The sequence below is a fragment of the Protopterus annectens genome, chromosome 17.part0 (genome assembly GCF_019279795.1).
Source record: "Protopterus annectens isolate FY-2018-M chromosome 17.part0, PAN1.0, whole genome shotgun sequence".
In the NCBI taxonomy this organism is placed as follows: domain Eukaryota; kingdom Metazoa; phylum Chordata; order Ceratodontiformes; family Protopteridae; genus Protopterus; species Protopterus annectens.
The window spans coordinates 556,767,580-556,780,550 of record NC_056751.1 but is presented as its reverse complement, the minus strand read 5'-3'; the positions used below and the strand labels follow the sequence as shown (position 1 = coordinate 556,780,550).

Genomic DNA, 12,971 nt, shown 5'->3' with positions numbered 1-12,971 from the left:
ACGCACACACAGACACGCACACACACACAGTACAAGAAAGGAGAGGACTAGTAAACAGCAGTAAATGACCAATGAACAAAGTAAACCTGGAAGGATGACAGGAGTAATGCGGTGACAGCACTTCAAAACATTATCACTCTAACCAGCAAGTTGTACAGATCTTTGGCTAATGCAAACAAAACACACTCCTGCTTTGGAACCAAACAGTCGCACTTGTGTGCATGTCAACACAAAACACTTTTAGTTTCCGACCATGGTGAATTTATAAACAAAACTGTTATTATTGGAGCACTTTTTCATGAGGTAAAATTGAGACGGAAGAGTGACAGTGTTCTCCAATAAAAAAACAAAAACGTATGCAGTACTATGTCTGTTATTCTAGCAAAATGTATTTTGATCAGATTTTATTTAAAAAATTGACATTTAAACAAGCTTTCCCTCAGAAAGTAGGTTTTCCCAAACAGTGCAAATTTCACAACTCTAAACTGATCTAGCAGATTAACAGAACATATTATATACACACTAATCTTCATTGGAATGGCAGGAATAAGGAATTTTTATTAAAGCACCACATAAAAGACAGATTCTTAGATTTAAATGTGCACACAATTAAAATGTTCATTTTTCTGTAATAAGGCATTTTTACAAAACTTGTATCAGGAGTTGGGGAACCTGCCCTTTTCTCCACAAGAAGTTTTTTTTTTTTTTTAATTTTAAGTCCAAGCCACCTTTCTGGACAAGGCCTGCTTAAAACACTCTGGGTCAATATTCCCAGGTCTTAGTGATTTCTCCAAACTGACCAACAGGTTCTGATGGCATTCTTTTATGTTAACAGGGTACCTAGCTCTCACAAACTCGTATGCTGCCATTAATGTCATGTTTTGTTTGAGCATTAGATACTGAATAATACAAGTAGGAGCCAGAGAATAGCCATCCCTACAGTGAATCAGAACTCGCTTCTTCTTCTCCACTGATGCACTGATGTAATCAATGATGTCTTCAAAACAACACTGCTTTAAATTGTCCCCCTTCCTGGTGGAGGAGTCATTCAAATGTATTTTAAGGCGGGACCAACTGTGTTTAGCATCCTGAGAACAAGTACAAGGGATGAGCCACACATTCTGTTGACTAGAGAGATCGCTCATATCTATAATACTGTCTATATGGTTCTTACAAAGAATACGCCCACTGTATGCTGCATTAATGTTTCCCACATATATGTAATCAGTCACTTTGGACATAACAGGTTCAGAGTAATGAAAATGTTCAGGCATGATTTGATGGGAATCTATGCCCTCCTCAGCTTTAGCTGCTCCTTTTTTGCTGCAGTTCCTGAACTTTTTAGATCCTGAACGGGATGGAGAGCTTGAATCAGATTCTGAACTACTGTTCCATGGTGGTGAAAACAAGGAGAATCTGCTAGAAGATTTTGTCCTGGTCAAAGAATCACTGGGACTTGATAAACTAGAACAGGAACTTGGGGAGCCTGTGGCACAAAACAACGATGCTCTCTCCAAAGAACCAGTGCTGCTGGCTGATCCATTCTTCCCGACTTGATCCATCTAATTTGGCAGAAAACAAACAAAACATTACCTAATCTTAAGGATACTATTTCTCAACTGATGTTTATCAATGCATTATCAGACACTACAATACATTACAGCAACTAAGAGTTATTAATGAAAATATATTGCAGAATGATCTTGGAATAAGTGTGTGTGTAGACTCAGGAGTATAAAGTCAATGGGGAGGATTAATAGACAATTTCTAAACAAGTACAATTGCATTAGAAAAAAATGAATACCTTTTATACATACTTATTTCAGACTCGGCTTTATGAATTGTAATGCTTATTTAATGTAATTTAGACATTTTTTTAACCACTAGATGGAGTATTATATTAAGTGAAATACAGTGTGATTAAATTAGCTTTAGAACTTTTTATTTGATTATTCTAGTGCAATGGCTGCCAGTCTATTAATAGATTTGTGTATGTTTGTTAACACTTTTTGATGCATTTTACAAGTATATATTTGCTTATTTGTTTTATTATTGTTTATATTTTATGTTTTCAGACAATGTGTGTTTAATAATTTGATTTGGTTAATTAATAATGAATGGGAGTATATAAATAGGTTTGAATATTTATTGTGTGTGTACACCTGATGAAGTCCTTGGTTGACGAAAATGCAGTGAATCGTTAAGCGGTTATGTGTTTTCTGTGCCTCGAGTATTCTAGCCGGACTGTTGCCTGCGTGTTCTTTTTGTGCCTGCAGTTTGATTTTATTAGTATTGTATCAGGCGCTTATCTCCTTATTTGCATGTTTTGGACAATTACATTAGGTATCGAATAATTTTTTTAGAATGATTTCAGAAAAAAAGTATTGTGTTTTTAGAGGCAATTTTTTTTATAGCTTTTGAAAAAGGATTAACCTAGTATTGTTTACTTTTTTTGTCACAGGCTACATGGATGGAATGGAAATCTTACAACCTTCAAGAAGCCACCATACCTTAACTGTAAAAAAAAAAAAAAAATTACAGTTGCAGTAACAGATAATGTAACTTGCTTTAGCTGAAGCAGGGTCAAGCTTGAAAAAACTACTCTAAGAAAAGAGGTTAGACAAGTGATTCATAAAACACCACCCTCATGGACAGCTCTTTCAAAGAATATTAGAACCTGGTTGCAGGGGACCAGTACAAAAAGGGGAACAAGGTGTGTGTGGAGACTCTCACAAGCCCCGGGCCGGGTATTGCACAGTTAAGACTTCATGCCAACTGATGAAAAAGATGCCACAATTCAACTGCAAGTTGTTGAAAGGAAAGCCCTGTTTCTGCATGTGCACTCAACAGCTATTTCTGAGAACCTGGCCTTCTTTTGAAGCCATGGGACTGGTGTTCAATGCAATACTACCTTTACTGCTCACATGGAAAGGACGTTGATAATGGGAGGTATGTGACTGACAGAAATTATAAACCTGAATAGCAAATTATTACTGGACTTCTGTGCCAGTCAGTGACTGCCCATAATGAACATCAAATCCACATATAATAACAGAGTACCTTCAGCCAAATCCACATATAATAACAGAGTACCTTCAGCCAAATCCACATATAATAACAGAGTACCTTCAGCCAAAGATTAAGGTAAAGCACTAGTCATGTCATTAGACTAGACACTATATATTCTGAACACACTGATCAAAACATGTAGCAAGAGATTCATACTGTGCTTTCAAATGTATAGTAGGAGTACTCTGGGTACATAAATAACTGGCAGTGAGGGAAATCATGACAACAAAGACAGACTTTCCAAACAATGCCAATGTGGGAGGGCAGTCCAGATTTCACATACATGTACTGTTCAAGAAGCAGACGTAGTGGTCACAGAACCGAGACTCAAGTGTTGGGAGCTTGGTAAGGCCAACTTCTTTTGAGGCCATGAAAGTCAATCATGAAACCTGAAGTGGAGGGGAACATAACCTATGATAACCTCAGAAAAGGCACAGAAATGCTGATCTTGAATGGGAACACTGTTAGGAGTTAGAAGGAACACTGAGAAACTCCTCAACATCTTTGAGCAGGGAGTGCCAGAAACAACTTGTGGGACTGAGTCCACTTCTGGGGATGAGGCTACTGTGGCAATTAAAGATCTCTGAGACAGCAGGACTCAAGATATGTCTGCAAATGCTAAAGGCAGTACAAACTCTAGTGTTGTGGTTAAAGCTCATTTTCAAAGCTGGGTGGAAGATGGGGACAAAACCTCTAGTTTGGTGGAGTGCTGGCCACATTTTTCAAAAACAAAGCATTATAAACGAGCAAAACAAAAAGCTCTAATGCAGTCAAAAGAACAGACAAAATAAACCAACACCCACAGGTATCCTAATGATGCCCAAGCTATGAATTTGCTCCTCCACCTATAGCTGGTAATAAGACATTATGAAAAGGTATCTTTGTTATGGTACAAAGTCTAGACATTTGACTTCTACACAATATTACTCGACAGATGCACTCCTGCCATAATCAAAAAAGGTAGCTAGTTAAAACAATAAAATGTGGATAAAAACCTATCATAATGCATAAATAACAATAAGTCTTACATGAAAAGAAATGGACACTGGAAACAAGGCTCTCTTGGGCTTTCTTAAAATTGTCTCAACTACACCCTGGCCTTTCCACACCTTACAACAGATCACATCTACCAGTTTTTGCCTGGGGGAGGCACTACCTATGCTGCTGGGGTAGTGGAGTCCTAGACCCCCTTAAAATCTACTCCTCAGGGGAGGTGGGTGTCTATGGCCCTGATCCCCTCTGCCTTATTTCCAAAATTTCCCTGAAGGAAATGCCCCCAAGAGGGTATTTTGGGGAACCATTCCCTCAAATCAGATCTACATCTGGGCTGTACACTCCAAGGGGAGTCAAGTGCATCCTCTTACTCAAGGGGCTGTAATGGAAGTCCCTTGAGAAGAGTGATCTCCAGACCTCACCAGCCCAGGCCTGAACTCCTCTAGTCCTGAGGAAGTGTGAAAGTACAGTTGTGTACACTTAACCAAAAATGTAGATGTTAGAGTGTATTCACTGTTGCAGTCATTACATTTGGGTAATCTGCTGGCAGGTTGCCCTCAGTCGGCCTGATTAACAAAGTCTTGGGTCCTGTGTTGGTTGCTGTCCCTTCTTCCATGATGTTAGGTCGTCAGGGGTATAAAGCATGCAGCCGACGCCATTACATCAGTTTTTCTTGCCCCAGATGTCAGGTGCCCCCAAAATGGGGAGCAAAATATATAAGTAATTAAAAACACAAAAATATACCTCCAAACAAAAGCAAATAGACCAAAAAGGCTTTTAAGCATAGTAAAAGAAAGTAGAGGTATAGTACGAGAAAAACAGGGGGCTGGAGGGTAACCAGGACTGCAACAGTGAATACACTCGAACATCTACATTTATGGTAAACGCACACAACTGTACTATGTTTTTCTCTGTTGCAGTCAATACATTTGGGTAGATTCCCAAAGCTATGGTTGGGAGGATGGATTTATACAGCATTAGGACCATCTATAAGGCCCTGCAAAACAGCAGTGGCAAAGCCAGCTCTGGATTTAGAGAAAATTGGTAAGTGATAATGTTTGGTGAAAGTATGAACTGAACTCCAGGTAGCAGCTTCTAGAATATCCCTGGTAGGAACACCTCTGAAAAAGGCTGCAGAAGTAGATGCAGCCCTGGTGGAATGAGATCTGATCCCCTGGGGGTTATGTTTTCCATGGTGCTTATAGCAGAAATGAATACAATGGCTTATCCATTTAGAAATGGTTTGTTTTGAAATAACCTTCCCCTCTGCCCCTGCAGCAAATGCTACCAGCAGTTGTTCAGATTTTCTTCGAGATTTAGTCCTGTCCAAGTAGAATCTAAGTTGTCTGTGTATGCAGAATCCGCTCCCCCTTATTCTGTGGATTGGGACAGAAAGCTGGCAAATGAATGGACTGATTAAGAGCCACACTGGATACCACCTTGGGCATGAAGGATGGATTGGTCCCGAGTGACACCCTGTCCGCATAAAAGATGATGAAAGGCTCCACTGCCATAAGGGCATGTAATTCAGATAGCCTTCTAGCTGAAGTGATTGCTAAAAGGAAGGCTGTTTTCCAGGAAAGAAATTTTAAGTCTGCAGTAGCAGCTGGCTCGAAAGGAGGTAGAGTGAGTTTATCCAAGACAAAGTTAAGGTCCCAGGCTGGGGTTGGAGCTCTCCTGGGTGGTCTCAAATTTTTGGCCCCTCTGAGGAACTGCTTGAGCAATGGATGAGAGAAGAGGAGAGGGTTCTGTGTTATAATGAGCTGAAATGGCTGAGGCGTGGATTTTAATGGAGGAAAAAGACAGGCCCTTGTGAAGCATCTCTGTTAAGTACTGTAAAATCTGAGGTAAATTGGGCGCTGCTGTGCTCATCCCTTGAGATTGATTCCAGGCACAGAATGTTTTCCATTTTTCAGTATAAGATTTTCTAGTACTAGGCCTCCTTGCCTTTAAGATGATATCCATCACAGGTTTGCTGAGGGATGGTAAAGGAGAGAAGTAATTAACCAGGCTGCAAAGTTCAGTGTTGGAAGCTGAGGGTGCAGAATCTGGTTCTCCTGCTGAGACAGCAGGGAGAGTCGGAGGCAGATGCCATGGAGATAACCATGACACACTGTGCAGGAGAGGGTAGCAGTGTTGGCGTGGCCAGTCTGGAGCAATCAAAATCATCCTTTGTTTGTCCTGTTTGACTTTTAGTAGTACTTTAGAGAGCAGAGGCAGAGGGGGAATGCATAGACTGATAGGTTTTTCCAGCTGAAGGACAGGGCATCCACTTTCCAGGCTTGATTGTGGGGAGTCCTTGTGCAAAATTTGTCCAACTGGTAGTTCTGGGGAGAGGCAAACAGGTCTATACCCCCATTTGCTTGTCAATACGTTGAAAATCCTTTGTTCCAGTTTCCACTCGTGTGGGTCCATGAGGTTTCTGCTTAGTCCATCTGCCAGTGTATTTAATTTTCCTGGCAGGAATTGAGCTTGTAGGTGCACTTGGTAGCTCGAGGATGTGTTCCACAATGCCATGGCTAGTCTGCAGAGTAAGAATGTGTCCCCCCCTGCTTACGTACCACATAACAATGGTGTTGTCCATCTTTACCATTAGTTGTCCTGGAAGAATGTGGTCCTTGAAGGCTGTCGGAGTATTCTGTACAGCTAACATTTCTTTTTGATTGATATGCAGGTGCATTTGACTTGGGTTCCATTTGCCCTGAATGCACTTCCCTGCCAGGTGAGCCCCCCATGCATAGTCTGATGAATCTGCTGTTAGGGTTTGGGTGGCAGGGGGTGGTGTGAATGGTAGTCCCTTGTTTTGGTGGCAGGTCTCTGCCCACCAAAGGAATTCTAGGAGTAGGCAAGGTATGATAGGAATCATTGTTTCTAGGTTTTGAGAATGTTGACACCATAGGCTTTTTAGATACCACTGTAGTTTCCTCATATGCAGTCTTGCATATGGAATTAGAAGAATGCAGGAGGCCATGAACCCAAAGGCTTGCAGTATTTACCTTCCAGATAGCAGGGTTTTTGTGGCCACTTGTTTGAAGTAGGTTGTCAAATGAATTTGCTTTTCTGGCGTGAGGTAAGCCATCTGGGAAGCTGTATTCAAGCTTGCTCCCAGGAATATAATTTGATGACAGGGTTTATTTGTTTGTCTTTTCCCGGTTAGGGGTTGCCACAGTGGAACTCCAGTCCGCTAATGACTGGCAGTCGATTTTTATGGTGTCGAGTTGCCAGCCCAACGCCCAACCTTCAGTGAAGGCACGTCCATTCACACACGTCTTTCGGAGGCCACTCTACTGCGGGGAGGACATGCAGACTCCACGCGGAAGGCACTCCAGCCCAGAATCGAACAGGAGAACCTCTTGCTGTGAGGTAACAATGCTACCGCTGTACCACTGCGGATAAGACAGGGTACCAGGTGTGATTTCCTTTCGTTTATGGTGTAACCCACACAAGTTAGAACCCTTTTTGCAAAGGCGAGATGTTTCAAAAGTATGTCCTGGCATTCTGCCTGAATTAGACAATCGTCCAGGTATGGGTATATCTGAATATTTCTTTGCCTGCAAAATGCAATAACTGGAGCTAGGCACTTTGTGAATACCCTGGGTGCAGTAGATAAGCCAAAGGGCAGTGCAGAGAAAGTACAGTTTTGTACCTACCATAAATGTAGATGTTAGAGTGCTCATACAGCTGCAGTCATAACAGATGGGTTATCCTGCCGGCAGGCGGGTCCTCGGTCGGCCGAATTCTAAAGTCTAGGTCCGGCATCGGTTGTCGTCGCTTCTTCTCGGACGTCAGTGCGTCAGGGGTATAAAAGAGGCAGCCAACTCCATTTTCTTCAGTTTTTCTTGCCCCAGATGTCAGGTGCCCACAGAAGGAAGGCAAAAGTACAGTTTTGTACCTACCATAAATGTAGATGTTCGAGTGCTAATACAGCTGCAGTCATAACAGATGGGGTTATCCTGCCATCAGGCGGGTCCTCGGTTGGCCGAATTCCAAAGTCTAGGTCCGGCGTCAGTTGTCGTCGCTTCTTCCCTAACGTCAGTGCGGCAGGGGTATAAAAGAACCAGCCGATGCCATTTTCTTCAGTTTTTCTTGCCCGAGATGTCAGGTGCCCCCAGAAGGAAGGCAAAACATAAACTTATGTAATAATGCAATGTAATATAATCAAAAATCAGTAGTTTGCAAACAAATACACCATAAAAGAATACCCCAATCAGGTTGTATGAGGAGGTGTTTGTCATAAGGCCTGTCCCAAGAGGGGATGGAGGGAAACCTGGACTGCAGCTGTATTAGCACTCGAACATCTATATTTATGGTAGGTACAAAACTGTACTATGTTCATCGTGCATACAGCTGCAGTCATAACAGATGGGTAGAATCCCAAAGCTAAAAAGGGGTGGCAGGCACTAAGTGGAACTAGGAGGAGCAAGGATGCCCTGCAAGACTGCTGTGGCAAAGCCCGCTCTAGACTTTGAGTATAGTGGAAGGTGATAGTGCTTGGAGAAAGTGTGCACAGAACTCCAAGTGGCTGCTTCCAAAATATCCTTGGTAGGAACCCCCCTGAGGAAAGCTGCAGAGGTAGCTGTGGCCCTTGTGGAGTGAGATCTGATGCTTGTAGGTACGGTTTTTCCATGAAATGAGTAACAAAAGCGTATGCAGTGGGCTATCCATTTTGAGATTGTCTGTTTGGAAATAGCCTTTCCGTGAGCACCTGTAGCATAGGACACAAAGAGTTGCTCTGATTTTCTGAATGGCTTTGTCCTGGCAAATAACAAAGTTGTCTGTGAATGTCCAAGGAATGTAGTTGTCTTTCCCCTTTGTTTTGTGGGTTAGGATAAAAGGTAGGTAAGTGGATAGTCTGATTCAAGGATACACTGGATACTACCTTTGGCATAAAGGAAGGGTTGGGTTCGTAAGGAAACTCTGTCCTGATGGAAAATGATGAAAGGTTGCACAGCCATGACAGCTTGTAGTTCCGAAACCCTGCGTGCGGAGGTGATGGCCAGAAGGAAGGCTGTTTTCCATGACAAATATTGCAGTTCTTTTGAAGCAGCTGGCTCAAATGGAGGCAGGGTCAGTTTTTCTAAAATGAAGTTGAGGTCCCAAGCAGGTACTGGTGGTTTCCTTGGGGTTTTATATTCTTAGCCCCTCTGAGGAACTGTCTTAAGAGAGGATGAGAGAATAAAGGAGGATCAGTGTTGTATTGTGCAGAAATGGCTGAAGCATGGATCTTGATGGAGGAGAAAGAAAGTCCACTGTTTAACATCTCAGGTAGTTACTGTAATATTTGAGGTAAATTTAGTACCCAAGGATTCTGGCCCTTTTTCTGATTCCAGGCACAAAACAGTTTCCATTTGGCGGAGTAGGCTTTTCTAGTAGAAGGTCTTCTGGCCTCCAAGATGACATCCTGCACCTCCTTGGAGAGGAGGGTCTGTTGGGAAATCAAGGAATCCTCCATGCGGCTAGATTGAGGGTTTTCAGCTGACTGTGAAGAGTTTTGAAGTTGTGCTGGGTCAACAGAAGAGGCACTAGAGGCAGGATCCATGGTGGGGAATGCGTCAGGCTCTTCAGGAGTGGATACCAGTGTTATCTTGGCCAGTCTGGAGCAATGAGAATCATCTTTGGCCTCTCTGCTCTGGCTATTAATAGAACTTTGGGCAGCAGAGGAAGAGGTGGAAAGGCATAAACTGTCAATGTTGTCCAATTGAAAGAAAGTGCGTCCACTTTCCAGGCCTGTGGATGACAGGTCCTTGAGCAAAATGTTTTCAGTTGGTAATTTCTGTGGGTAGCAAAGAGATCTATGTCTGGCAATCCCCATGCCTGAATTATCTTTGCGAAAACTTGAGGATGCAACTTCTATTCGTGTGGATCTGTCATATTTCTGCTTAGGTTGTCTGCCAGCGTGTTTTCCTTCCCTGGCAGGAATTGTGCTTGAAGTTGGATTTGCAATTCCAGAGCCGTGTTCCAAAGGGACATGGCTAGTCTGCACAGGGGGTATGAATGAGTTCCTCCCTGTTTGTTTATGTACCACATCACTGTGGTGTTGTCTGTCCTTATCAATAGCTGGCCTGGATGCAGTAGGTCTTTGAAGGCCATAATAGCATTTTGTTCTGCTAGCATTTCCTTTTGATTGATGTGTAGGTGCTTCTCTTTTTTGGGACCATTTGCCCTGAATGCACTGATCGGTCATGTGCGCCCCCCAGCGTAGTCCGAGGCGTCTGTTGTGATGATTTGATTTGCTTGAGGCATGCAGAAAGGGAGACCTATGTTTCTTTGGCATGCTTGAGCCCACCACAGAAATTCCTTTTGAAGACATGGAATGAGTGGTATAATTGTTTCCAAACTGTGGCTGTGTTGAGACCATAAGTTTTTTAGGTACCATTGAAGTTTCCTCATATGCAGCTTTGCACATAGGATCAGCAGGATGCAAGATGACATGAATCCCAGAGCCTGCAGGACTTTCCTTGCAGTCAGCCTGGTGAAGGTTGCCATTTTTCTGAAGTATTGAGATAGTTGCCCTTGCTTCTCTGGCGTGAGGTAGGCCATCTGGGTGTTTGTATTCAAGCTGGCACCCAGGAAAATTATTGCTTGAGAGGGTATTAGTTTTGATTTCTTTTTGTTGACTGTGTATCCCAGAAAGTTCAACAATTTTATTACAAACGCCAGGTGTTTCAGAAGTATGTGCTTGCTGTCCGCTTGGATCAGGCAGTCGTCCAGATATGGGTATATTTGTATCCCTTGAAGTCTGCAGAAGGCAATTACTGATGCCAGGCATTTCGTAAACACTCTGGGCGCAGTAGATAAGCCAAAGGGCAATGCAGAGAATTGATAATGGGTTGAACCTGCAAGAAACCTGAGGTATCTTCTGCAATCTTGTCTGATCATGCAGGTATGCCTCCTTGAGGTCCAATGTTACCAGCCAAGACTCCTTGCCCAGCATGGGAAGAAGCTGCTGTAATGTGAGCATCTTGAATTTTGGTACGGGTAAATATGTGTTTAGGATGGATAGGTCCAAAATAGGTCTCCAATCTTTGTCCTTCCTTGGTACCAGGAATAGTCTGGAATAAAAACATTGACCCTGTTCTTTTGCAGGTACCTCTTGAATAGCTTTCATGTCCATGAGAGCTGAAATTTGTTTTTGTGCCTCTGCCCTTTGATTTTGTGGCAGGTTTGGCATGCCTCTCATTTTTGGAAGGGTGTGAAAGTGGAATCTGTAGCCTCTGTCTATAATGTCCAGGTCCAGGATCCATTTGTCTTTTGTGACAATATGCCATTTTTTTGAAAATAATGCCAGTTTTCCGCCTAAAGGTGCTGCCATTAAAGCTTTGCTTGGTATGCAAAGGGGAAAGTCTTTGTGTCTGCTTTCAGAATGACTGTGATCTATCTTCTCCACCTCTTGGTGTAGGTGCTTGCCAATGTCTGGCTCTAAATGATCCTTGAGACTGCCCTCTACCCCTCGGGCGCCTGTATCTACCTCTTTGAGGTCTGTCCGTGGCTGGAAAGGAACAATTTTTTGAAGGCCAGTTTCTGCTGAAACGTGGAGGTTGTACCTGTAGGAAATCTTTCACTGTTTGCATTGATCTTGCCTTTTCCTCCATTTTCTTTAGTACCTCCTCAGCTTTAACACCAAACGATACATCTTTTTGAAGCGGTGCATCTAGTAATTTAGCTTTGACATGATCTGGTAAGGTTTGCTCTTTGAGCCAAGCATGTCTACGTATGACAGACCCTGTAACAGCAGCTCTTCATGAAGCCTCTAAAGCATCAAAACCACATTGCAAGGTATGTTTACCCACTTGCTCTGCACTATGCAACAAATCCTGCAACTCCTTTAAATCTGGTTGTTCAGGTTGTGTCATTTTGCTTTTTAACTGAGATAACAAAAACTGTTGATACTTTAACATATGGAACTGACAGTTTAATGCCCTCATGGTTAAAGTGGCAGAGGTGTATACCTTTTTCCCCCACCTTTCTAAAGCTCTGGAATCTCTCTCTGAAGGTAATGGGTTTTTGGCAGTAGAGGCCTTAATTCCCTTGGGACCCTGTGAAATAGTTTCTGGGTCAGCAGCATGGCTTTTGTATAGGAATTGGTGTGAATCAGGAACCTGGTAATACCTGTCAGGTTTAACAGGAGCTGGAGGTAAAGAATCTGGGTTGAGGCTGTCTTCTGTGTACACATCATCTAATATATCCAAGACAGGAGGGATAGCCAGAGGCCTGTGCTGAGGAAGCAAGAGAAAATCCCTAAGCCTTTTCTTGGAATCAGAGTAATCTTGGCCTTCCCAGTGAAAGTGTTCCCTCAAGGTATTAAGGTTTCCCCAAAAGAATAGTCCTCAGGGGGGGAGACCGAGGGAATGGACTCCTCAGCATCAGAATCTTCAAAAGGGGAATCTGAATATTCCTGGTCCTCAGAATGTTCTGAGGTAATAGAGGCTTGGTCTGAGGAAGGGTAGTCTTCCTTCAGTCTGGGCCTTTGGTCCGAGGGGGGTTGAGAACCCCTGATAAGAGTAATCAAATCCTCAGCCATTTTGAGCATCTGTTTTTTTAGGCATGGGGCCTTGAGAGGGGCTCTGTGGAGCTTGTCTTTTAGTTTTCATGGCTGCTTTAGATTTTGTGAAAGCCTTAATGGAAAAAGAGGAAGGCCTGAAGACACCTTGAGAGGTGGCAGGCCTGTCTAAACTCTGAGTTTCCCCGCCAAGAGTGGCGTCGGTATCTGTAGTCTGAGTGGGGGTCGTGGAGCCTGCGACCTCGGGCACAGAAGACACCGCTAATGAAGTGTCATCGGTATTCAGGGGCTGCGTAGGCGCCTCGCTGAGAACCGGAGCACCTGTAGCCAGCTTTAGCGGGGTGTCGGCAGAAGTCACGGACCTCGTATGTCGGTCCTTATCTTTGCATCTTTAACTCAAAACTGGAGT

The 12,971-nt window shown here is 43.1% G+C and overlaps 1 protein-coding gene across 1 annotated transcript in view; it reads right to left on the bottom strand.

Moving 5' to 3' along the window:
• Positions 1–387: 387 nt before the first annotated feature.
• Positions 388–12,971, bottom strand: part of LOC122791259 — a 120,761-nt gene continuing 108,177 nt past the window's right edge. Inside the window, exon 5 of the mRNA XM_044058931.1 lies at positions 388–1,562. Coding sequence (XP_043914866.1) covers positions 714–1,562 — 849 coding nt within the window. The 3' untranslated portion in view covers positions 388–713. The remainder of the gene's footprint in view (positions 1,563–12,971) is intronic.